The 23,007-nt window shown below is 35.9% G+C and overlaps 2 protein-coding genes and 1 long non-coding RNA gene across 9 annotated transcripts in view; 1 reads left to right on the top strand and 2 right to left on the bottom strand.

Moving 5' to 3' along the window:
* mtss1la (MTSS I-BAR domain containing 2a) overlaps positions 1 to 12,443 on the bottom strand; it is a 31,379-nt gene extending 18,936 nt beyond the window's left edge. For 4 of the 6 annotated variants that reach the window (XM_077193483.1, XM_077193484.1, XM_077193486.1 and 1 more), the window contains exons 1-3: positions 11,917 to 12,443; positions 6,505 to 6,566; positions 6,014 to 6,087 (exon numbers count right to left, since the gene is read on the bottom strand). In XM_077193483.1, coding sequence (XP_077049598.1) covers positions 6,014 to 6,087; positions 6,505 to 6,566; positions 11,917 to 11,988 — 208 coding nt within the window. In that variant the 5' untranslated portion in view covers positions 11,989 to 12,443. Of the gene's footprint in view, positions 1 to 6,013; positions 6,088 to 6,504; positions 6,567 to 6,656; positions 6,750 to 8,059; positions 8,141 to 11,916 lie in introns of those variants that run through there. The other 2 variants (XM_077193488.1, XM_077193489.1) reach the window with 2 other exon arrangements.
* LOC143696789 (uncharacterized) lies at positions 12,317 to 15,654 on the top strand. Of its 2 annotated transcripts, none has more exons than XR_013186059.1 (4): positions 12,317 to 12,427; positions 14,006 to 14,062; positions 15,460 to 15,497; positions 15,609 to 15,654. It is a non-coding gene; the product is annotated as an uncharacterized LOC143696789 (long non-coding RNA). The 2 variants fall into 2 exon arrangements; XR_013186060.1 differs by having other exon boundaries at positions 15,606 to 15,654.
* A 1,575-nt stretch (positions 15,655 to 17,229) lies between these two features.
* Positions 17,230 to 22,712, bottom strand: mapk12a (mitogen-activated protein kinase 12a). Its single transcript, XM_077193490.1, has 12 exons — positions 22,258 to 22,712; positions 20,919 to 21,048; positions 20,736 to 20,794; positions 20,515 to 20,626; positions 20,411 to 20,440; positions 20,277 to 20,324; positions 20,070 to 20,184; positions 19,743 to 19,814; positions 19,510 to 19,589; positions 19,316 to 19,394; positions 18,089 to 18,262; positions 17,230 to 17,875 (listed from the first exon to the last, which is right to left on the bottom strand). Exons 1-12 carry the CDS (start codon positions 22,374 to 22,376, stop codon positions 17,802 to 17,804), a joined length of 1,092 nt encoding a protein of 363 aa, XP_077049605.1. The 5' UTR covers positions 22,377 to 22,712; the 3' UTR covers positions 17,230 to 17,801.
* Between the last annotated feature and the right edge of the window lie 295 nt (positions 22,713 to 23,007).

Genomic DNA, 23,007 nt, shown 5'->3' with positions numbered 1-23,007 from the left:
TAATGGTATATATATATATATATATATATATATATATATATATATATATATATATATATATATATATATATAAATGTGTGTCTGTGTCTGTGTGTGTGTGTGTGTGTGTGTGTGTGTGTGTGTGTGTGTGTGTGTGTGTGTGTGTGTGTGTGTGTGTGTGTGTGTGTGTCTGTGTACTATATGTAAATATGTTTATACGTATGTGTGTGTGTGTGTGTGTTTAATAATTTAAATAATTATAAATAATCTATGACTTGTTTGTAAAGAAAAAAGTAAAAGTCATCCACACAAATGTATGAAATGATATAGATAGATGGATAGATAGATAGATAGATAGATAGATAGATAGATAGATAGATAGATAGATAGATAGATATCATAACTTCTAACTTTTCCTCTAATCTTGATATTCAATACTCTACCCTCTGTTTTCTAGCTTTCTGTTTTTTTCATCATCAACTCTCTTTTCATCAGGATGTAGAACATAGTGTTCTGTTCTTTTAATACTTTATATTGTTTCCATGCATCTCTGCTTGGCTTCAACAGCCGAACATAACTGAATAATAGTGTTGATTATGGGAGCTTCTAAATGCACAAATAAATTTGTGTAATATTTCAAGGATGTAAAATGAGTGCTTTCTTTTACTAAAGACAAATAATGAAGGACAGAAGCTGGATTTAACTTCTGCTGGTTCTTCATTTTGTCTAACTTGACAGTTTCCCCATTTAAGTTTCCGGCTTGCAAATACGTACACACATACATGTCAATAAAACCATGGTATTACCATTAGATGTCCAAAAATTAAGGTACTGGCATGTCCACTGATGAATGTCCAAAAAAAACTGTGGTTTTGCAACAGTACACGGCCAGTTTCATGCGACCATGTCCAAAAAACCATAGCACTTTTTGTTACTGAATAATTATTGTAATCTGAGGTTCAAAATCCATTTCCTTACTGTTAATATGTACACAGCAATGTTTTGTTTTATATATATATATATATATATATATATATGGATAGCCTATTATATATTATATTCAAAGGGTGAATCTACATATTACACCAATATACAAATAACTTAAACAAGCCTCATTTTAGCAAAGATAATGACCGCATATGAACAAATTCTAAGTGCTTAATAAAACATTTGGGAGCAGTTTGGGGAACCACGATACTGATAAAAAGGCGAGTTAATAGAAAAGGGTGAAATGTGAATCTGACGGTATAATCTCCGGTGCCAAGTAAGGCAAATTCTTGCCCTCTTGCCCATGCCCCACACTCCAGATGGCTGGCACGGATACATGCCATCTGCCAGTCCAGAGCTGCAGGGAAGATTAGCAGCCCACTGTGTCCCATTGACACACACTCACAATAACATGCACAAAGTCAGTCTGTGTGTCAGAACAAGGTAAAGAGGATTACACATTTCTATCTTGCCACTGCAAGCCGGGGGAAATCGCTCCCAAGGTCCTTCCTTGTATAGACATACACACTCATACAGTATATACATGCGCTGAGAAGAGCCTTTCATCAGCATGGATGGAAAACACACAAATACAGACCCAAGAGACATCATTAAAACACACCTCACTCCAATCCCATGATAGAGAGGTTTGTGACCATCTCCCATGGTGCATCTCTCACAACATAAGAAATTACCCACAGGACTAACTATACACTTAAGGTGATGATACACAGGGCAACTTTTTGAGCAAAGTTGCCGAGCGATTGTTGCTTGGGCACTTTCCATTGAAAATGGGCAATGAATCTCTATCTGGATAATTTAGATTGGTCGTGGGCCCTGTGTCTCATCAACATTGCTCAAAAAGTTGCCCTGTGTATCATCACCTTTACACAACTAAATCACTATGGGGTGGTGCATGCGCTGACATCATATAAACACAGTGACTTAAATGTGCTGATAAAGAACTAGATGAACAAAGCATGTATCATTACATCTGAGTTGTGTTCCAGTAAACATCCCTGTTCCAGCATTCATCACTGGAAGTGAATGTAAGCAAATGCAGCTATTCTTAGAGGCCAGACATCCAAATGCAAGTCAAACACCGACATCAAACACTTCCACGTCTGTCTAACACGTGCTCTAATAGACTGCCCACATCTGCTCTATAAAAAACACTGACCATGACGCCATGACTATAAAGATCACAAACAAGCCAGACTGCTCGACTCCTTTGCTATCAAAGGCAAGGAGTCATAATAAAAGAGAAAGGTTTAAGAGAGAGAGAGAGAGAAAGTGGCAGTGTGTAATCTTCTTCTATATTGACGTTCCTTGTATTGGTATTCGCAAGCCTACTAACACTCAACTTAAACTGAACTTTTATTGATAGTCTTAAATGCATATATGGAACAATAAGTCAAGTTGACAGGAGATGGAACCCTTAATACCCTATTAAAAAAATCCAGCAAGGCTGGTCAACAGCATACCTTGTGTTTTGCATGCAATGCCAACATAAACCAGCCTGGACCAACATGGAATTAATGCTGGTTTATGCTGGATTTTTCAGCAGGGTAGTGGTCAAAGCTGACATCCAGGCCATCATGAAGACGAATTTGAAAGGTGAACTGGTAACACTGTACAATAAGGTCAGAAATGTGTATTAATTTCTACTTTTACTGTTGCTTATATACTAACATTTAAAGTTGTATAAATTAACATTAAAGGGACATTGTGTTGGAATTTCTCCCATCTAGCGGTGAAATTGTATTTTGCATTCAAACGAATTGTGCTCTCCAGCGACTCGCTTTTTCCAATGCGTGTTGCATCTACGGTAGCTGTTATGTACCAAAAAGCTATGACAGGATGTCTTCTAATAGCACTTCGTCGAGTTTTCCTTTGGGTGAACAGGTTTGTTATTTCAAACAAACTGCAACTTGACACAACGAACAAACGAATGTTAAAGTATGACAGTGCAATGCAGCCTTTTAAACTTGCCGGGGCAGTGACAAGCGCCTCTCACTGCTCTGCTCTGCTCTGCTCCTCCGATTCTGCTGCTTTCAGTTACGCTCTGCTGGCTCTGAACGAAAACTCGTTGTGGAAACTCGTTGGCCTAGTACTTTTTGACCCTCTCTGCTATTACAGTTTTTCAAGATGGCGGAACGACATGGAAGCCTCCGTGGACCTACCAGTCACATGTATTTAAAGATAATAAATTCTTCGTTTACGAGGATAAATCAGATAATTGGCAGAGGTATTTGTACACCATTGAGGACATATTTATGAATAAAAATATTGATTTTAGATAATAAAATACCTAAAAAACTACACATAGTCCCTTTAACAATGTATTCTAAATAAACATGAATTAACAATGTACAATAGTATTTTCATAATTATAATTAAATATCATGTATAATATGAGTGTAAAATATTGTAAATTATATTATATTATATTTAGATATTTAAAAAAAGCCATTTTTATGAATATGAACAAATTGTTGTTCATTGTTAGTTCAGGATACCTACAGCAAACAAAATGAACCTTACTGTAAAGTACTGTACTGCCACATATTTAAACACTTTACATGTTCAGGTCACTGAAAGGCTGTGGTCGTTAGTTAATGTGACTGTCCGGACTGTGTGCGATTACGGGCCTGCTAACTGGGGTGATGGGGGGAGAAATGTGTCACTGGAAGCCGTCGAGACGAGAATCCGTCTGATGTCAGTGTTTTAGCGAGATCTCCAGCTGTGCCAGTGCCCAAAGCCTATCCCTAATTCAAAGAGAACACAGGCCTACTATTGCTGACACTTAATGCCAGCGATTATATACTGCCCTCTCATTGGTGTAGAGTAGATATCATTTCAGTGTGGAGCTACAGTAACCATACCCCCCCCCCCCCATTTAAATAAAAGTGAGAAGCTTGTAATGAATTATTTCCTTTGGAATTAGGGTAACAATCACTTGATATACTATGGTGTACAGTGCAACTTGTAACTTTTATATCAACACAAAGTCATAAACAACAGCCAGACAAGGTCAGAGGTGGAAATGCTCCAGTGACAGCTATCTACTAAAAGTATTGACAGTTCACAGAACTAATTTATGCCAGTGCTGTATGTTTGGAGTCCGGTGCAGAACAAAGCGCTCCCGCAGGACAAATGGAATCAATCTGGTTCACTGGCATCTGGTAATGATTCTGAACTGGGCAGAAAGGTGAAGGTGGATAGGTTTGCATTTGCTGTTACTAGACTGAAACAAAATAAAATGTGACATAGTCTGCCTCTTTAGACTCTAGTCTATAGTGTATAGTCTGTATCTTAATTTCTTATCACTGCAAGTATGCCATTTTTAACCAGCTGTATAGCTGTAGGGGTCGGGTAAAATTTTGATTGATATATAAATATATCTCCATGGATTTCTCTGCCCAAAATATGCTTAAATATGCCCTAATATATGTGGCTTAGGAAATATACTTTTTTTGAAAGTATATTTTGTTCAAACCTTTAAATGCCAACAAATGAAGTACTACAAAATGTATTTCTGCCAAATGTATTTTAGATTGAATAAGCAAAAAACATATATCTTTTATATATCTTCAATCCATTATATTTATTTCCCAAGGCCACATATAAGCCTGTCTAACCCCAAACTAAAACTTATGAATCATAGATTTATAATCCTGTAAAAAAAAAAAACTATTCCACCATAATTTCTCACCCACACTAAGGAGATCTTTAAAACAAGAGCTTTATATAGGTCGGACATATAGTGCTGTAAGCCTGTAACCTTGCAGATTTTAGTACCTAATAGCAACCATCCATTTTGTCCAATGTGATTGGTTGGTGAACACATGCTAATACACACAAACAAACCCACGCACACTACATGGGATATAAAGATCCAGTGCATTCAGCGCCTGTGTACATATGGTGCAATTTACAAGAAATTTACAATTGAGTAATTCAGCTCTAGCCCGACAGCTATGCCTGCCCCACATCCTTTAACTGTGTTGATGAAGACTAGATTTGTTTGGCCTTGTCTGATCCCTGCAGGCAGTAACTAGAGGATTTTAAAGGCACAGGAAGGATTCGGTTTCAGAGATCCAATAGCAGCCAGGCTTTTATTCAAGCAGAATTAAACTATGATGAAACATGACTCTCAAGCCATTTCCTAGTTATCAGGACAAACCCAAAGTGACCTTTTTGCTGTATTCATAAGTATGACATTCAACAAGGGCTGCACGATTGATTGAAATTAAAACAAAATCACAATATGCCTTAGTGCGATTATCAAACCACAAAGCCTGTGATTTAATTACATTTTAATCTGCATGCTTCAGAGTGAAGCGCAGCACAGTGTTCTTACAGTACACGTGAGCATCTTATGATCTGGTGTTTTCAGTGTCTCAGAACGAGTAAATGTTCGCAGTAAATGCTGCTCTACACAAATCTCTGCATCTGATCTGAGTTTGGGTCACTCTAATGAGCATTTGGGAACGAACATGTGCCAACCATCTTCCCATTTTGTAATGAGAAGCGCTTATCAACAAAAGAGAAGCATTAAGGGCTCCCTGCGCTTTCTTCATTCAGCCAAAAACAATCGGAGTTATATTAAATAATATCCTTGTGGTTCCAAGCTTTGTATTGGCATTGAATTGTGAAAAGTGCCTCTATCCATCATAAAAGTAATCCATACAACTCCAGTGGGTTAATAAATGCCTTCTGAAGGATTTGTAAGAAAAATATCCATATTTAAAACTTCATAAACTATCATTACTGGCTTCCAGCAACAGAGCCGAGTTCCAACGGAAGAGTGACCTCTGACCCACCGTAGGAGGTATGACTTAAACTGTATCGCATTTTAAATCACAATCACAATTTTTTCGATTCTTTTCTCCAAATTGTGCAGCCCCAATTCCAACTTCTTTACAATGCCATATTTTGGAATGTAATTGTGCAATCTGACTATGCAAAAGTTTTTTATAGACTCCAAAAACACCATCAACAACCTTCTGCAACTCAAAAATGTTGATCATTGTGAAAAATGTACCTCTTGTGTTGGTCCCCATGTCTGCCACCTTCTGAAAAGCATCAAGGAACGCTGAAGCCGCCAACACTGTGGTTCTGTGAAGGGAGTAAACAGAAAAACATTTATAGTCATCAATGCCAGTGCTGATTAAGAACAGGCAGACCTGTTGAAAATCAATCTGATTCACTTCTTGAGAATGCAGAATAAGGCCTGAATGGGGCTTGATGTGGACTTGCGGTCTCGTGGCCTTCGCTCGTGCGAATCCATGAAGTCCATGAGACCTCAGGGTGTCCCGTTTGTCATTTTATGATTCAGAAGGGTGCTCATGAGGGCTATTCGACTTTTTGTCGATTCCACACTGGTATGGACTATTACCCAACAGCCCATGCGGCAAAATATAGACAGATACGGTTGAGGGTGACATTTGGGACAGGACCTATAAGTTGAGCATCATTATCTATAAAAAGATGAAATAAAAAATCCATAAAAGGACATCTGAAGTGTTAAATCACCTTAGTTGGGAATGTAGTTTTGTGGCCTTTGCAATGAAGTCTTCCCACACCGGGTATGAGTACTACAGGAAGGAAGAGACACATATAAGAGAGTTAGTAAGGACATAAACCTTAAAACCTAACTGCACACATTCAGGTACCCCAACACTTACACATTCTGAATTCCATGTACCACAAAGAAAGAGCAAAGCACTTCAGATGAGGACCAGATGTCTCATTGAATACAAACCGTCATGACACTCTTCCATCTGTTTTAAAAGAACATTCTCGACAGAAACACCAGCTAAACTCCGTCCAGGTGTGTCTTTCCTCATAGCTTCCTACACTGTTTAAAAGACCAGCATATGTTGTTCCCCAACATAGGATGTTGGTGTTCTTACAATAGGTTACTAAAAGGGATAGTTCACCACAAATGAAAAATAATTTTCCCACTCTCATGCTGTTCCAAACCTTACTTTCTTCTTTGGAACATAAAAGAGGATATTTTGAAAAATGTATGTGTTTTTTTTTTTCATACACTGAAAGTCAATGGGCACCAAAACTGTTTGATTGCTAACAATACAAGTTTGGGGTGACATGACGGTGAGTAAATGACAGAATTTTCATTTTCGAAATGAACTATCCCTTTAACTAGCTTAACCAGCAACACTTACTTGGTCAAGTAGAACCTCTGTAAACAACAGTAAAATCGTAAAAGAATTACTAAGATTTTAATTCCAAAATAAATCTTTCTTTTCACACTCCAAAATGCAACTTTTATACAAAACAAATGAAAAATCATCAAAGGCCTCAGGCTTTCACACTGGATCATTTCAAGAGAAAGTCTGTCTTTAATAAACGGAAAATTGTAGAGACAGGAAAGAGGAATCTTTTTAAAACTGTGCTGACAGCTCTTGTTAAGAAACTGGAGAGGTTTGAATAAGATTGTTTTGCATGGTCTCTGTATCTGTCTGAACAGCCTAGGTCTCTATAGACATTTGTGTTAAAACTGGTCAAAAATTCTGGCATCAGGTTTGCTGACACAACCGCTAAAGATGGAAAGACACTAGCCACATGGTAGAATACCTGAGATATCTACTGTAAGCAGTGGTTTCTTATTATTTAAAACATATATAATAATTAAATCATGGGAGATGTTGGAATCTAGGTTTTCTTGTGTTTTGGAAGAAAGCTTAATTCTGCTCTGCTACCCACTGTGCACTTAATATTACACCTTTATGCCGGGGACACACTTAACGACTAGCAGAAACATTCCAAGACTGAACTGAACACATTTAACAGACTGTTTCCAATGACTGGAGCAGAATTGAAACACCGACTGTGAACACCGACTGAACGCAACTGTCTTTGACTCGACGCGTTTGGGCATGTTCAATCGTAAGCATCAAATTACAGTCATAATCGGCCTTACAGTCTTTAAGTGTTTAAATTACACACAATCTGCACTATCATACAAATGTTTGATGAGTTTTTTTTAAAGTTTTTGAAAGACGTCTCTTATGCTCATCTAAGGCTGCATTTATTTGCTATAAAAAAAATAAACAGTAACACTCACTGAAATAATTGTCACTGTTATATTCTATTAGTTTCTGTTTTCATGGACTTCCAGTTTTTTTTCATTCTCATCATGTTCTCCTTTGTTCAGTTTTCCCGCTCCTCATTATTAGTTCATTTGTGTCAGCTGTGTTCTATTAATTATCCTCGTTAGTGTTGCTATATAAGTTGATCCCTCACATTAATTCTCTGTTTGGTCTACGCTGCTTTAGTGTGTGTTGCCTTGTCAGTTTGTTTATTCGTTGTATCTTTGTCGTTAAAACTTCTTCAGCCTTCCTGCAACCATCCATGACAATATTGTTACAATTTAAAAAACTCTTTTCTATTTTAATATATTACAACATGTAATTTATTCCAGTGATAGCAAAGCTGAATTTTCAAATGCTCCAGTCTTTAGTGTCATATGATCCTTCAGAAATAATTCTAATATGCTGATTTGGTGCTCAAGAAAAAATTCTTAATATTATCACAGTTGGATTATTTGATAAATAAAAGTTTTTTTTTACATTTATTTTAAATATATAACAATGTAAACATCTTTTTATTGTCACTTTGTCCTTGCTGCATAAAAGTATTCATTTCATTTTTTTTTATCGTTCTGTCCCCAAACCTTTGAACGGTAGTGTACATACTGTAAATGCATACAATAAGAAAAAGGATTTTGACTCTCTAACTCCAACTCCTCTAAACAGTCAAAGTCAGTTCTATTTAAAACCCACAGGCGGTTAATTAGCTTTCAGGCAACAAGGACGAAAAAGACACAAGGAGATTGAGACTAAAATGATGAACAAAGAAGGTTGTTGCAGGTTAAGAACAGTCTGCAGATTATGTGATCAATTCACTTATAGGCCACAAAAGACAATGCAGTAGCTTAATTAAATAATATGATCATCTTATCTTACAGACTTAAATTCAGAAAAGAGCATATTGTTATAACCGTTTTGCTTTTTTTAGATTAAAATATATATATATTTTCATTATCACAGCTTTAAACTTAGTCTAACATTGTGTGTGTTATTTTCAATGATTGAGCTATTCAATTGTACAATAAAGGATACAGTAAATGTATTTCTTCATTAAATGTATCTGCTCTGTTTTAAAATGTAGGCTAATATTGTAATGAAATATTTTCAAATGAATTGATATCAAATCACATCAGAATCTAATTTAGAGCTTGTGAATGGGAATTAGATCGTATCGAATCAGGAAATCAGTTAGTTAGAATCTAGGATGAAATAGGACTTCCCTAATAATACATTAAAATATCAATGTCTTGCTGTTTTTTTTTTTTTTTTTATGAAAGAAGAACCGTGTTGTGATTGGAATCAGTTACAAAGCCCAGATAAGACTTTGAAGAAAAGCCAAATTTTGTGGTTATTTTCTAGGCTCCATGCAAGTTCCTGTGGCCAATGAACACATTAAACAAGATGACAGAAAGTCCTAACATTTCAACCCAAGATTGAAACAGTAATGATGTTATTTGCATGGTCAATTTATCATAAAAGCCCTTGAGTTTATCTAAATTCATGGAGGATATCACAGTCACAACCCAAAAGCTAAAAACAAACAAACACCAAAACGTTTGAAAAAAAAAAATACTATACAAAATTTGTGTAGACAGAATTTTTAAAGCTGGAGGGATTTAAAGTACACAATTACAAACAAATATATACATAGCATTTATTAAATGAACCGGGTTACACTTTATTATGATGGTCCACTTTAGACATTTTACTAACTATAAGTAACTTTGTAACTACATGTCAACTAACCGACTTTTAGTAGACTGTTAGCTTAGGCTTCAGGTTAGTAAAGTAAGTTGACCTATAGTTGCAAAGTTAGAATGTCTGTTGTCAAAATAAAGGGTTAGCAGATATTAAGCAGACAGTCTACTAATAAATCTAATGAGAGTTAGTTGACAAGTTGCAAAGTTACTTATAATTAGTAGAATGTCTAAAGTGGACCATCGAAATAAAGTGTTAAATGTTAAACGGTTTAATTTCAATATTAGTTTTACTATTTCGTTTTATTTTGGAAGTGAAAATTTTCATTTCATATTATTCTAACAAAAATAGCTGTCATAAACCTTTGGCCACAGCTGTAAACTCTTTCATAGACCTTAGTTTGCCAAGTGAAATCACTGTGTGTTACAATATGCAAATTTTTGAAAAGGAGTTTGCCCTACCTACTCAAATCATCATCTCTGACATTACAACACTCTCCGGCTGTACCCTCTTTACGACTGTTGATATACTGCATGTCAAACAAGCTGACGTTGCCAGGGTTGATCCTGTGCCAAGTCTGGAGCCGTTCACAACATATGAACTCTAGATCTGGCATCTTGCCACTGAACTTCACTCAAACGCCAACTTTCAGCAATAACATTCACTACTGGAGCCACACGAGAACATGGAAACCATTTATGGAACAGTTCGTACAACCACAGGGTTCTGCTTCAGCAACACAACAGGCTGGAAAGCGCTCCAAAAAAATTGCAAATAGCTGAAAAGGAGATGATATCTGAGAGATGGCCATGAGAGGTTTAAATGTTACAGGAGAACAGATTCAATTCAGTTTATTTACACAAATGCGCAAAGACCTTTGGATCTTTCAACAACATTTTTAACACCTTATTTTTGCATGCGTTTTTATTGACATTAGACGTTTCACACAATAACATAAGATTTTGACTTGTCTTCATTAAGGAGTACTACAAATGGTTCTTCTTAATAAGATATGTGGTTCAAAAATAGCGCAAATAAAGAAATCCAATATTTACATGCCATGTGACATTATATCTCTTATCCTATTCCTAAGGTTGGACAAAATAGCCACTGTGATATCTAAATCAATTACTCCCCAAATGCAGTTAGAATGAGTTTCTGTGATTCTGCCACTTTTCATGTCTTCTGACAAAAATGTATGTAATGATTTACTAAATGTATGATTTTCACTATTCTACATACTGCATTGCATACAAAAAGATGTATAAAAGCTGTTTTTGATTCTTTTTACTTCACTGAAAATCACAACAAGGCTCTGAGCAAGTCATATTTTAGCCGAGCTCCACGTTTAAGCTCTCTCTGATGCATTAATATATCTTTATGAGCCATGCATAATCCCTGCGCATTAACATTGCTTTCAGAAATAATCAATATGATAGAGGGTCAATCTGAGAGATATTCTGACTTGAGTTCAAAATAGTGGTAAATGTCTTTTGGTCAATGGACAACTAATAGCTAGGCAGACTTTTAGTGCACCATTTTCAAGTCTGTAAATGGTGAGGACTATGTCAAATAAAATGAATTGGGTTAAAAATGGATTAGATGGTTGTTGTAAAATTCAAACGACACATGACCCTCTATACATGTAATAACAGTCCATGGTGCTAAAGTGCACATAAAACACTTGACTTTCAAAACATAATAATTTTACATTTCTGTTCAAGCCTGGAAAAGTGGGTGGTGCCCATGCTTCTTATAAAACCCCTATATTTTGGAGAAAAATTATTTCGTAAGAATTTTTATAATTTCTAGCTAAGCCCCTAACTGGAACTATTTTCTGTGGAAAAATTGTCTTTTACGTCTTTTACATAGGCCAATTATTTGTATTTATCTAAAATAGAATGCACAAAAATATGCTTTAACATATGAAAGGTTCTACAGACATCTACAAAAGGGTTCAATTCTAATTTCACAACAAAGCCCTCCATGCTGAGACCCCCATGTCATTAATCACAGCATCAGTGGTGCAGGCAGCTGGACCCCTAATCAAAACAAAGGCAGTAAAACACAACCATCTTTTTTTTTTTTTTTTTTGCTAAATAACTGCATCAATAAAACAGTAGGCTACTGGTACCTTCATATCATTGACGATCGCCTGAAACAATCCACCCAGTGCGCCGCACTCCTTCTCCACACTCTCCATCATGTCACCAAGCCCGGTTGTTATTATACGCTCAGTGAATCAACAGAATAGATTAAATGTTCTGATCCAAATAAACTGATTTCTTTCTTCAGCGATTGAGATGAAAGTGTTCCATCACAGACCTCTTGTTGCTTCGGATGCAAATGTGAGCAACGTGCAGCAGATGTCGGCAAAAAAGGAAACAACAATTGAGGGTGTCGGGTGGCTCTGTGCCCGTTATCCAGGGAATGATGGCTGGGGTCAAAATATTTGATTCTCCCCTCCCTCCCAACCCACGGTCTAGGATACAGATGATGATTGGGGTATCATACTAACGATTTGTGCTGTCAGATCCGCGTGGATGAGAGATTTCAGCGTAAACTGACACTGTTACAGCGATTTTAGGATGAAAGAAGGAGTCGAGTGATGCAGCGAAAGACGGACGTGATATTCGATCCTCCAGGTTGGTGGGCGGGATCTTCGGGTTGGGGGCGGGGTTTATGGATAGACATATGGCAAGTTGGTGTGTGTGTGTGTGTGTGTGTATAGAGAGAGGACAATTGAATGGTGGTCCTTTAAAGTAGCTTTAATGTGTCTTTGTGTGGCAGGGACAAAGTTAAAAGCACAGCTGCCACTGCAGGCCATTAAACGGCCAGTGCACTTTTTTAACCCTTTAACTGTAACAACAAGAAAAATATTTAAAAATATAAAACAAATACGTTTTTTTCTATGAAATAACAGAACTTTGCATTTTTTCTTAAATTCTGACATGATAGTCTAATTATAAAAATGATGATGATGATGATGATGAAGTAAAAGAGCACTTCACCCGTATATTTTTTTTTTTTTACCAAATAGTGAAACCATTTTAATCAACTTTTCACATAAATAGTCCTGCGGTGTGACAGAAAAAAACTATTAAAATAAAAAAGTACAAATATTACCTGAGTAGCTTATTACTAAGCTTTTTTTGAAGTCATATAGCTTGCACATTAAACTTTCATTTAATATGAAATTGAGCACTAAACATAGATATGATTCAGAGAGTAATCATGAATCCAATATCTTGGGTGTGGGAAACCTTAAAATGAATTTAAATTTAAACCTTAAAATTCAATTGTTTAATACAGTATGAAAAAAAGCACTTAATTTCAAATACCAAATAACAGTGATTCGAAATTTCATAAGCAAATCACTGCATTTTGTAGTCCTGAAGAAAATCCTAAACTGTGATCTAACTGCATAGGGCAAAGTGTCCTAAATCTTGACCTTGCTGCTAGACACTGTCCCTCAAGAGCTAAATGAGCGAAGATACAAAAAATTCAAACAGCCCTCTCCTGCACCGCATAATATATATTCATCTTCTTTTAATTGGCCATCTCCACAAGCATATCTCATACTGTTGCCATATGCAGGTACAAGGCTATTTGACCATACAATTCTGATTTACCTACGCTCCCCAAATTCTGGATTTATTATGCAAGTATTTATAGTTATGTAACCTTGTGGTTGAGAAAGAGAAGGAGAGAGTCCCATATTAAATAAACACTTTCTGACTTTGAGCCACAGTTTTCCATCACAGTTTCTACAAAGCACTTAATACAGGAACCAGATAGTTTAAAATTAGCATGACCACAGACTGCAGTGGGTTATGATTGCGGCATGATTGGTTTACAAAATTTCCAAACAAAATTATAAGACTGTCCTGTTAATCTTTTGTGTGCGGGTAAGTTTTATATTACATGTAGTAAATTAATATACACTTCTGGGCAAAGAAAATAAATGGATAAAGCCCAAAATGGCTAAACATTAAGCTATTAACGGTCATAACCACAAAGTATTGCTCAGGAAATTAGACAAATTTAAGCAAATGCACTACTTACAGACATTGCTGTCTGAAAACAGAATTAAGTTTTTTGGCAGAAAACGAGAAGTGTGTGGAGTGATGAATCACAATGAAACATGAGTTGCATGGTGATGCTCCAGAGCGATGTCTTCAAAAATATGAAATAACCTATAACAATAAATGCATCTACCACAGTGAAACATGGAGGAAGAGCTGTCATTGTGTAGGAAGCCTTTTTAGCTGCTGGTATTGGTGAGTCATAGTGAAAAGTTATATAATGCTTTGGAGTACAGGAGAATATTGCAGAATGGTTCGCTTCTCACATATGAAAAGTTGTTATCTAAAGAGGAATAATCAGATGTTTTGCTTTTCAAAAAGATTTTGTGCTGCTCAATATTCTTGTGGAAACAGTAAGACATTATTTTAGGTTTCGTTGATGAATATCACGTTCCAAAGAAAGCTTTTATTTAAAACAGATATCTTTTGTAACATTATAAATGTCTTTACTCTCACTTATGATCGATTTAAAGGGACAGTTCACCCAAAACATAAAAAAACTTGTCATATTTTACTCCCCCTCAAGTTGTTCCAAACCAGTATGAGTTTCTTTCTTCTGCTGAACACAAAAGAAGATATTTTGAAGAACGTGGGCAACTAAACAGGCCCAAGGCCTCATTTACTTCCACAGTAGGAAAAATAACACTATGGAAGTTAATAGGGCTCATCAACTGTTTGGTGACCCATATTCTTCAAAATATCCTATTTTGTGTTCAACAGAAGAAAGAAACTCATACAGGTTTGGAACAACATGGATGAGGAAATGATGACAGAATTTTCCTTTTTGGGTGAACTGTCACTTTAATACAACCTTGCTTGATAAATCATTAATTTCTTTAAAACAATCCCCAAACCTTTTAACAGTAGTATGTATATAGCCCTAAAATTATAAATAAAATATTATATTTGAGTGTATTATTCATTTTCATATATATTTATGCTTGAATTTTATATTTTGGCTCAACAATCCACACATAAAAAAAGACACAAAAAATCAATAACTTCCAATAGACTGCAAGTATATGTATTCTAAAACTGAATTTCTGCAATAAACAAACCACTTTTGTGAACCACTGAAAGGCTGTTTTGATATAGTTATAATAAATGAGCCAGCTGCATATAACTGACCACAATGAAACTGTGACCACAATTTCCTGGAGTAGTGCTAAAGAAATCTAAAAGCCCCCCAGAACTTTTCCAAAGGAGGAGGATGTTGTTGTGTTTCTCTAACATCACTTACAACCAGGAACATTCTGTTCTTTAAAACAGCTAAATTCCTCTTAAAAAGATAAAGTCAAGGAACCACCTCCGACCTTCACAGTATTTAGGAGGCTGTAAACCTAATTTGACAGGTTTGGTCAAGCCAGAATGGGAGCTTGATGTTTTCCGGTACAGCTCTTATGTATGATGGCCTTTTAGATGATACTACCACACATACAGTCCATCAGAGAACCTCTATGACCCTCACAACTGAAAAAGACGGAACAGAAAGCATTTTCTGCATTAAATCATTTCTAAAAACAGTGCTGAAACTTTATAATCTGTGACGGGATCACTCTCACCTTTCCTTTATTATTATTATCCATCAACAGAGTTATGACGTGGAATGAAAACAAGCAACGAATGGCAAGTATGAACTTCTTAAGATCACGCACATATGTTTTGGGTAACAGTTATTTTTATGAGCATGGTGATACTTAAAATACCATTCTAACCATAGTCTGTCTCTTTACTGGAGGAGAACCATCTGTGGAACCGTCACGTTCGTTCCTCCCGGCCCCTCGCTGTTCCTGCTGAGGAGTCGGTGGGAAGCAGGGATTCTGGGTGTTTGATCCACGCTGGGGCCTTTACTGGGAACATTTGAGCCAGTGGAATTTCCTCTCGCGCAGTCCGCTAAGCCAAAGGATTCCTGAAGATCTGCTAAACAGCAAGAAGGCGCGTGCATCTCCCTGTGCTTGTGAAAGAGACAGAAAACAGAGAGTAAAATATGCAGAGAGCATGAAGCAACAGAGAATGTTTTTCCGGTATTTCACATCAAATAAATGCAGCCTTGTTAAGCATAAGACCTATTCATACTAAATCACTTATGCAATAGTTCATGATCTTTAAACTATGTAAACACAAACAAACAATTCAATATTGCGTCTATCCCATTTCAAGAGTGTTACACAAGACAGGATGTTTGACAGGGACAGCCAACCATAGTTTAATCACTGGACATAGTGTTCTCAGCGTAAAGAGATACATGAAAAAAATGCATATTTATAAACATACAGTAGCCTCAATACGTATTTGGACACTTATTTCACTTAAAATGTCGGAATGTTCCTGCATAGATATAAAACATCTGTATTATTATCATACAAATGATTTTAGTAGATGTATGAAATCAGTTCCCCTCAATTCATAGACAGGCACAGATGTAGCTCATCATATAAACTATGAACATGATAAACCAGAAAGCATCACAGAACTGTGATTGTCAAATCTTACTTAAAACATAATGCAATGACATTCTGAATTGTTTTAAGACTTTTGGGGTGCACTGAATTAGAATTAAAATTAAAAGCTTTTGTTCCTCCTCAGTTTTACCCGAAGCGTAAAATCAGGTGCTAGATAGAACTATCCACTTAATATGAAACAGCTTTAAAATTCAGTGATTTTTACAAACACCTTTGTGATATTCTGTTCTGCGCTGTGAAGCTGCTTATTCTAACAAACAAAGAAAGATGTTTGTGTCAAGAAAATCAGTGAAGTTCTTTAAATAAACCAGCGAGAGGGGAAAATCTGCTGGCTTTGCCTTGCTATCTTCCTCTTTCATTCTGTGTCATTACATCTGGCTGCCAAGAATTAGCATGACAAATGTATTTTCCCTCTCCTCTGTTTTCCTTCAGGCTGAACATTTTCTGACCACATGAACCGCACAAGGATTCTAAATAGAGGCCAAAAAAAGGCCAGGTATCACAGACAGGCTGCATGAACAGAGAAAGACTCTTAATGGGACAGGGAATTGTGTCTCTAAACTAGAAGTGCAAAGGTCAACTTAAGAAATGAACCGACGATATCTCTTCAGAGACTACCGCACTGTATTGACATGTAACTGCACTTCTCAAGCCTAAATTAATTACATAAAAATAAAAGATGAGGATGCCCAGGGACCTCAAGTTTAAATGGAGTTTCTAGTGTAATAATGCAGCTTTCTAGAAACTATTACTGTGAAAAGTTATTGGAGATATTGCAAAAGAAGTGTAAATGTTGCCCTCTGCTGGATTTCATGCCAAATGGTCCAGAATTCTGTTGACTTCCATTTCCTTTCCTACAATAAACAACTGAGGATAAGAATTAAGAACATCAAAAGCAGAAAAGTTACCAATTGTATTTTTAATCAATCATTCTAATTTTCATTGACAAACTGATTTAAAAATATACAACAAAATAAAATGTGATCAATTTAAAAATACTTATTATACAGTACATTGTCAGGTTCCTTTGCATAATTGCATGATTTGTCTGGACTCTGCATTCGTGATTGTGGTCAGGTTGACAAACTGTTTTAGAAGATAAGTTAATACTCTTTCAGATACTGAAATATATGGCTGTGGGGTTTGGCAAAAACCAGAAAAATATTTCAGGCCCAAATGTAAACCATACAGACATTTGCATTGCAGCATTTCAGTGTAATAATTATGTCAGCATTATTGCTGGATAGTGACATGTGCTTTGCTTGAAAATAAAATAAAATAAAGTTACTATAATCAACTTCAGTATAATCATGGTTCAGTTGTGCCTAGTTCATCTGTGTCAAACACTAGCACACAAAAGGCTAAAAGGCTGAAAAATAAAACGGTACACTCACTGTGTAAAAAACTGTTCAAAGTCTGTATATGACAAATTATACAAATATAAAGCCTTGACGATGTAAAAATAAGCAATCTCAAAGAGCCGTCTCTTTAGATTCTGCCACCACTGGTGCCGGACAGTAGGTCAGAATTTCAGTGAAGGTGAGTCCTGGGGTCAAAGAAAGAATAGAAAGTGGAAAGAGGAAGAGAGAACAGAGGGAAAATGGTTATTTATTTAGCTCTTTGGAATAAACCATCACACCTATAAGAAATAATTGCTAATTAATGCCTTATGCATCTTTAAACAAACGTTAAAACTAGCTGTCCCATCCATTACACCAATTTAAAGTCACTCATATCAAGCTGTTCAGTTGAAACCTACGTTTCCATTGCTCCACTGACTGATCAGCCTCATCTAGTGAATGGTCATACGGTGGGGCTTCAGTCTCCTCCTCTGGTTCATGTAAGTCCGAGAAGAAAGGAAGAGCCAGTCCCTCTGCCGCTGTTATTCTGCTCTCAGGGTCCAAGAGAAGCATGCTGTCTAACACATTAATCGCTGAAAAGGAGAGCAACAGAGTCAATATGACAAACAATTATGAGACATTCGAAATTGTTTTCATATGTATGCACGAAAGATGTACTTGGATCAAATAGTGTAGAGCATGATGCTAACCAGAGTTGGGCAAGTTAATTAATTAGTAGCTACTAATTAGATCTTCAAAAGTGTAATTACATTACTAATTACTTGGTTAAAAAAAGTATTACATTACTTATTACTTTCTAAATCCCGTATCAATCTCAACCAGTTGAACAATACAAGGATCAACATAAAACTGCTCTTTTAATACTTTCAAATAAATTATATAAAATTGCATAAATTATTCTTGAAATGACCAAAGTATTTAAATGGAGAAGGTTACGTTAAAAACAAGTAACATTAACATTTAAATTAAGACATTACAGTTTGATGATAAATCCACTATTGGTTTATATAGAATTGTCCATACAGTATTTAATGCAATTACATTAGTAATTGCACTGTAACTGTAATTCAATTACAGAAAAAAATAAGAGTAATCCCTTACTTTACTTTTTCAAAGGAAAAGTAATTGAATTCCAGTGACTAATTGTAATTGACTGCAATAAAAGTTGTGGTTACATTTTATTTTAAGGTGTCTGTGTTACAGTTAAATTATAAATGTAAATACTGAGTAATAATAATTAACTACATGAACTTACTATAGGGTTAGGAATAGTGATTGGTTTAGGGTTATTTGCATGTAATTATGAATAATTTTTAGTTATTACTACAGTAACTACATGTAACGTGTAACAAGAACATTGTAAAATAAAGGGTTACCAAAGTTGCTTTGAATTAAAGCATCTGCCAAATGCATAAATGTAAACACAGTTCATACAAAACCTGTCCATTGACTTACAATGATCAAGATTTTAGGTTAACATTTATATGAATGAGTTTCTTTCTTTTAAACTTAACATGACATTAACTTTTAAGCTTTCCTTCACAAGTTTATTTAAAAAAAAAAAAAACACTAATCCCCTTTATTTTTTGCATTGATTGAGCAAAACACTTTCCAAAGACTCTTACCTTGTGGGTTAACATATGGTAGCAATGCCTTAAGATCTTTCTTTTTAAGTTTTGGCAACTTTGTTATGTAGCTTCTAGCCTAGAAAAAAAATATACCATGTGACTTTGGATTTTCACATCTCGAAAGTATTCATTATATATCTGGAGAGAGTTCTGCAAACTAATCTTAGTAGGAAAATATGAATGAAACGCACATCTACAGACTGTAGTTTGTCAGTGAACTCTTTTGTTGGCGTCCCTGTAATCTTCATGATCTCCATCAGCTGATCCAAGTCTGACGGAAAATGGTCAAGGATTCTAATACACTGGTGATGAGACTTGGGGACATAATCACTACATCAAAACCACAATTGCATATTATCTAATAAATATGTACATAAATTATTTTCTTTTTTTTAAATCACAGTTGTCCTGCAGGGAAGGATACGGTCATTTCCTTTGAACAGTGGTTTCCCTAGCAGCATCTCTGCCATGATGCAACCGACCGACCAGATGTCCACTGAGGGGAAAATCCAAACAAACACAACACATATCTCTGAATTATCATCAGTTTAAATAGCAATTGTGGAATATCTACATAATTAAGTACTTTCATTTGCTTTTATGAGAGCAACACTGATATAAAACCAATATATATATACACAACCTATAACCACTAATCTATAATAAATTAAATAAAAAAATATAATATTATTATTACTTATGATATTTAAGAACAACATATAAAGATCAGTGCATGCAGTGTGGGACTAACCAGTCTGTGTGTAATGCATCCAGCTAAGAATGACCTCAGGCGCTCTGTACCAGCGTGTCACAACATAGCCCGTCATTTCACTGTCTGTTTGCCGTGCTAGACCAAAATCCAGGATCTTTAATATAAGACATGGAACAATAAGGCTTCAAATAAATCTTAATCTCTACAAAAGGCATACAGCATTAATACATGCACGTGGTGAGATACCTTAAGCTCACATTCCTCATTGACTGCCAGATTGCCTGGTTTGAGATCCTGCAAGGCAACAGATGAAGTTAGTGTTTTCGCAGTGAGAAAAACATGTGTACATATGTGTATAAGACTGACATAACTGCGCTCACCCTATGAATGATGCCAGCAGCATGGATATACTGTAAACACAAAGCGATTCATAAAAAAAATATGTTTGCGAGGGTCTGTAAACTTGCATTATTACAATACTCACTTTGAGTCCACTCAACATCTGGTAGACCAGATACTGGACCTTGTCCTCTGACAGTCTCTGCATTTTCATTAACTTTCCAAGATCAGTAGCCATAAAAGGCATTACCAAGTAACTGTGCAAAAGACAAGGAGAATCAGAAAATGATCATGTGTCCATACATCCAAAACAATCACAGTTAGATCAAATGGCCAAGGCATGACAGTTTAAGATAAAATACTCACAAGTCATGGAATCTGTCTAGAGAAAGGTCTGCAGTGAAAACATCCAAAAGTCCAATAACCTTTACCAATTCAAAAAGAGAAAGTGGTCGTCAAATACAGCACCACACGAGACTGTAAATCTTTTCATTTACAACAGGGCAGATGAGCATGCCCAGAGCATGCAGAGTATCTTTGGTGTCCTACATTATCATGCTTCATGTGTTTGAGCAGCCTGAGCTCCCGATAAGCTCTTTTGGCAAACAGGTCAGATTGGAAGGGACGATGGAGTTTCTTGATGGCCACCTTTGCCCCTGTCCTCCGGTCAAATGCATAGCTGAGGAATGAATCACCAGTTGTAAACAATTACATTCTGAATTAGAAAACCAATACATAGTAGAATTTGCCACAACAGAAGTTTGCTTTCGCAAAAGAAACGCCTATTCACAAAGAATTGAACATTTGAACACACATACTGTAGCTATGTAAAAAAATATATATACATGATCAATAAGTTGACAACAAATGTTTATACATTTCAAGTCGGTTGAAAGTGATTTAAGTTGAAATCACTAAAACGTCAAAGTTGATTATACTTAAAAATGTAAAGGAATAGTTCACTTAAAAAATGAAAATGCTGTCATCATTTACCAAGTTGTTTCAAACCTGTATGAATTTCTTTCTTCTGCTGAACATAAAAGAAGATATTTTGAAGAATGTCTGTAACCAAACAGTTGATGTACCCTCCAAAGTAGGAGGAGCAAAATTACTATAAAGTCAATGGGGTACATCAACTGTTTGGTTACCGACATTCTTCAAAATATCTTCTTTTGTGTTCAGCAGAAGAAAGAAATGCATACAGCATAATGCAGCATATTGCATACAACTATTCCTTTAAGGCAGCGACTTTTTTACAGCGTATGTTTCTATTTTTCTTAAGTGATCTATTTTATGAAGGACTGTTCTGAGGAGGACTAGTGATTTTAGGGGTAGTAAGTGATATAATATATATTATTATATTTTATTAGCCTATAATATTAATATAATATAATTTCAAAGTGGAAATGTTGCTATTTACTAAATTAATGGCAGATTAAGTTGTGGGACGTCCGTCAAGAGGCGAACAGTGGTTACTCGGAGATAATCCTCTGGGACTTTTTAAAGGAAGCATGAAAACGTAATAAACCTTCATCACCTGGCCACACGCAGCATAGTCAATATAGCTGCCATCTTTTATTAACCACAACGTTGTTTTGCAGGCACTTTATTTATACTCTCATTTTCTGTGTTAATCTTATATATCCCTGTAAACACGCATGGACAAAACATATAGACTGACTATGCTGTATGAATTTGGATAGCATCAAAACATTTTGGAGGCATATAGCCTCTAAAATTTCACTCGCCCGGACGTCCACATCATTTTTGAATAGATCCCAGGCACATATTGTTCTGCTACAGTGACAATGCATTAAGTGTTTTTAACATATAAATCACGATTCTTTCCCGGAAGTAGGCTACAGAAAATGAGAGGAATATAACTCACCATACTGTACCATATGCCCCCGTCCCCACCTGTTTCAGTTCTTTGTATCTCTCCGGGACTTCCCAAGCGCTTTTATTTATCTCCTGGCGATAATATCCAGGTCTTGATCGGGCTAACATATTGGCGAATACCTCTGTCCCGAGTACCGCAGCTGTGATTTCCAGGTTTACCTGAACACTGATAATAGCAATCTACCTGTCCGCGTTCAGACCGTGCGTGTGCGCGACGTTACCGCGCCCTCTCCGTCGTGGCTGTTTATGACAAGCCGTTTGAACAGTTATTGCGTAAACCGAACTAATTGTCATTTTTATGTTACTACTTACTAGTAATTTAAAAAAATAAGTAATCAATAGTGAAGGCATTTGTATATCTTTTTTTTAATGTCACTATAAGAGCTATTTTTTTTAGATAATAGCTGACACTAGGTCATTTTCAAGGAGAGTCTCGGCAGCCATATTTGCAACGCCCAGGTCAGCCAAGACCAAATCCTATATTTTAATGGGCAATCCTTAAATATCTTCATGTATCAAATCAGCAACAAAATCTGACATGAACTGTCTCATAATTGTTTCTTCTTATACTCAAAAAGCATTTAAAAAAGGCTTATTTTTCAGGCTAGACGAGCCAATGTGCATGTGCAGTCCTAAGTGAGAATCTTAGGTTAAAAAACTAACGTCTTTTCACTTGAGCACTACAATAACTGGAATACTACCTATTTAAAGTAAAAGATCAAATAAAACTGAAAGAGGA

Source organism: Siphateles boraxobius, unplaced genomic scaffold, assembly GCF_051911475.1.
Source record: "Siphateles boraxobius isolate OS27281-9 unplaced genomic scaffold, OSU_SipBor_1 31, whole genome shotgun sequence".
NCBI lineage: Eukaryota > Metazoa > Chordata > Actinopteri > Cypriniformes > Leuciscidae > Siphateles > Siphateles boraxobius.
This window is presented reverse-complemented; position numbering and strand designations above follow the sequence as displayed.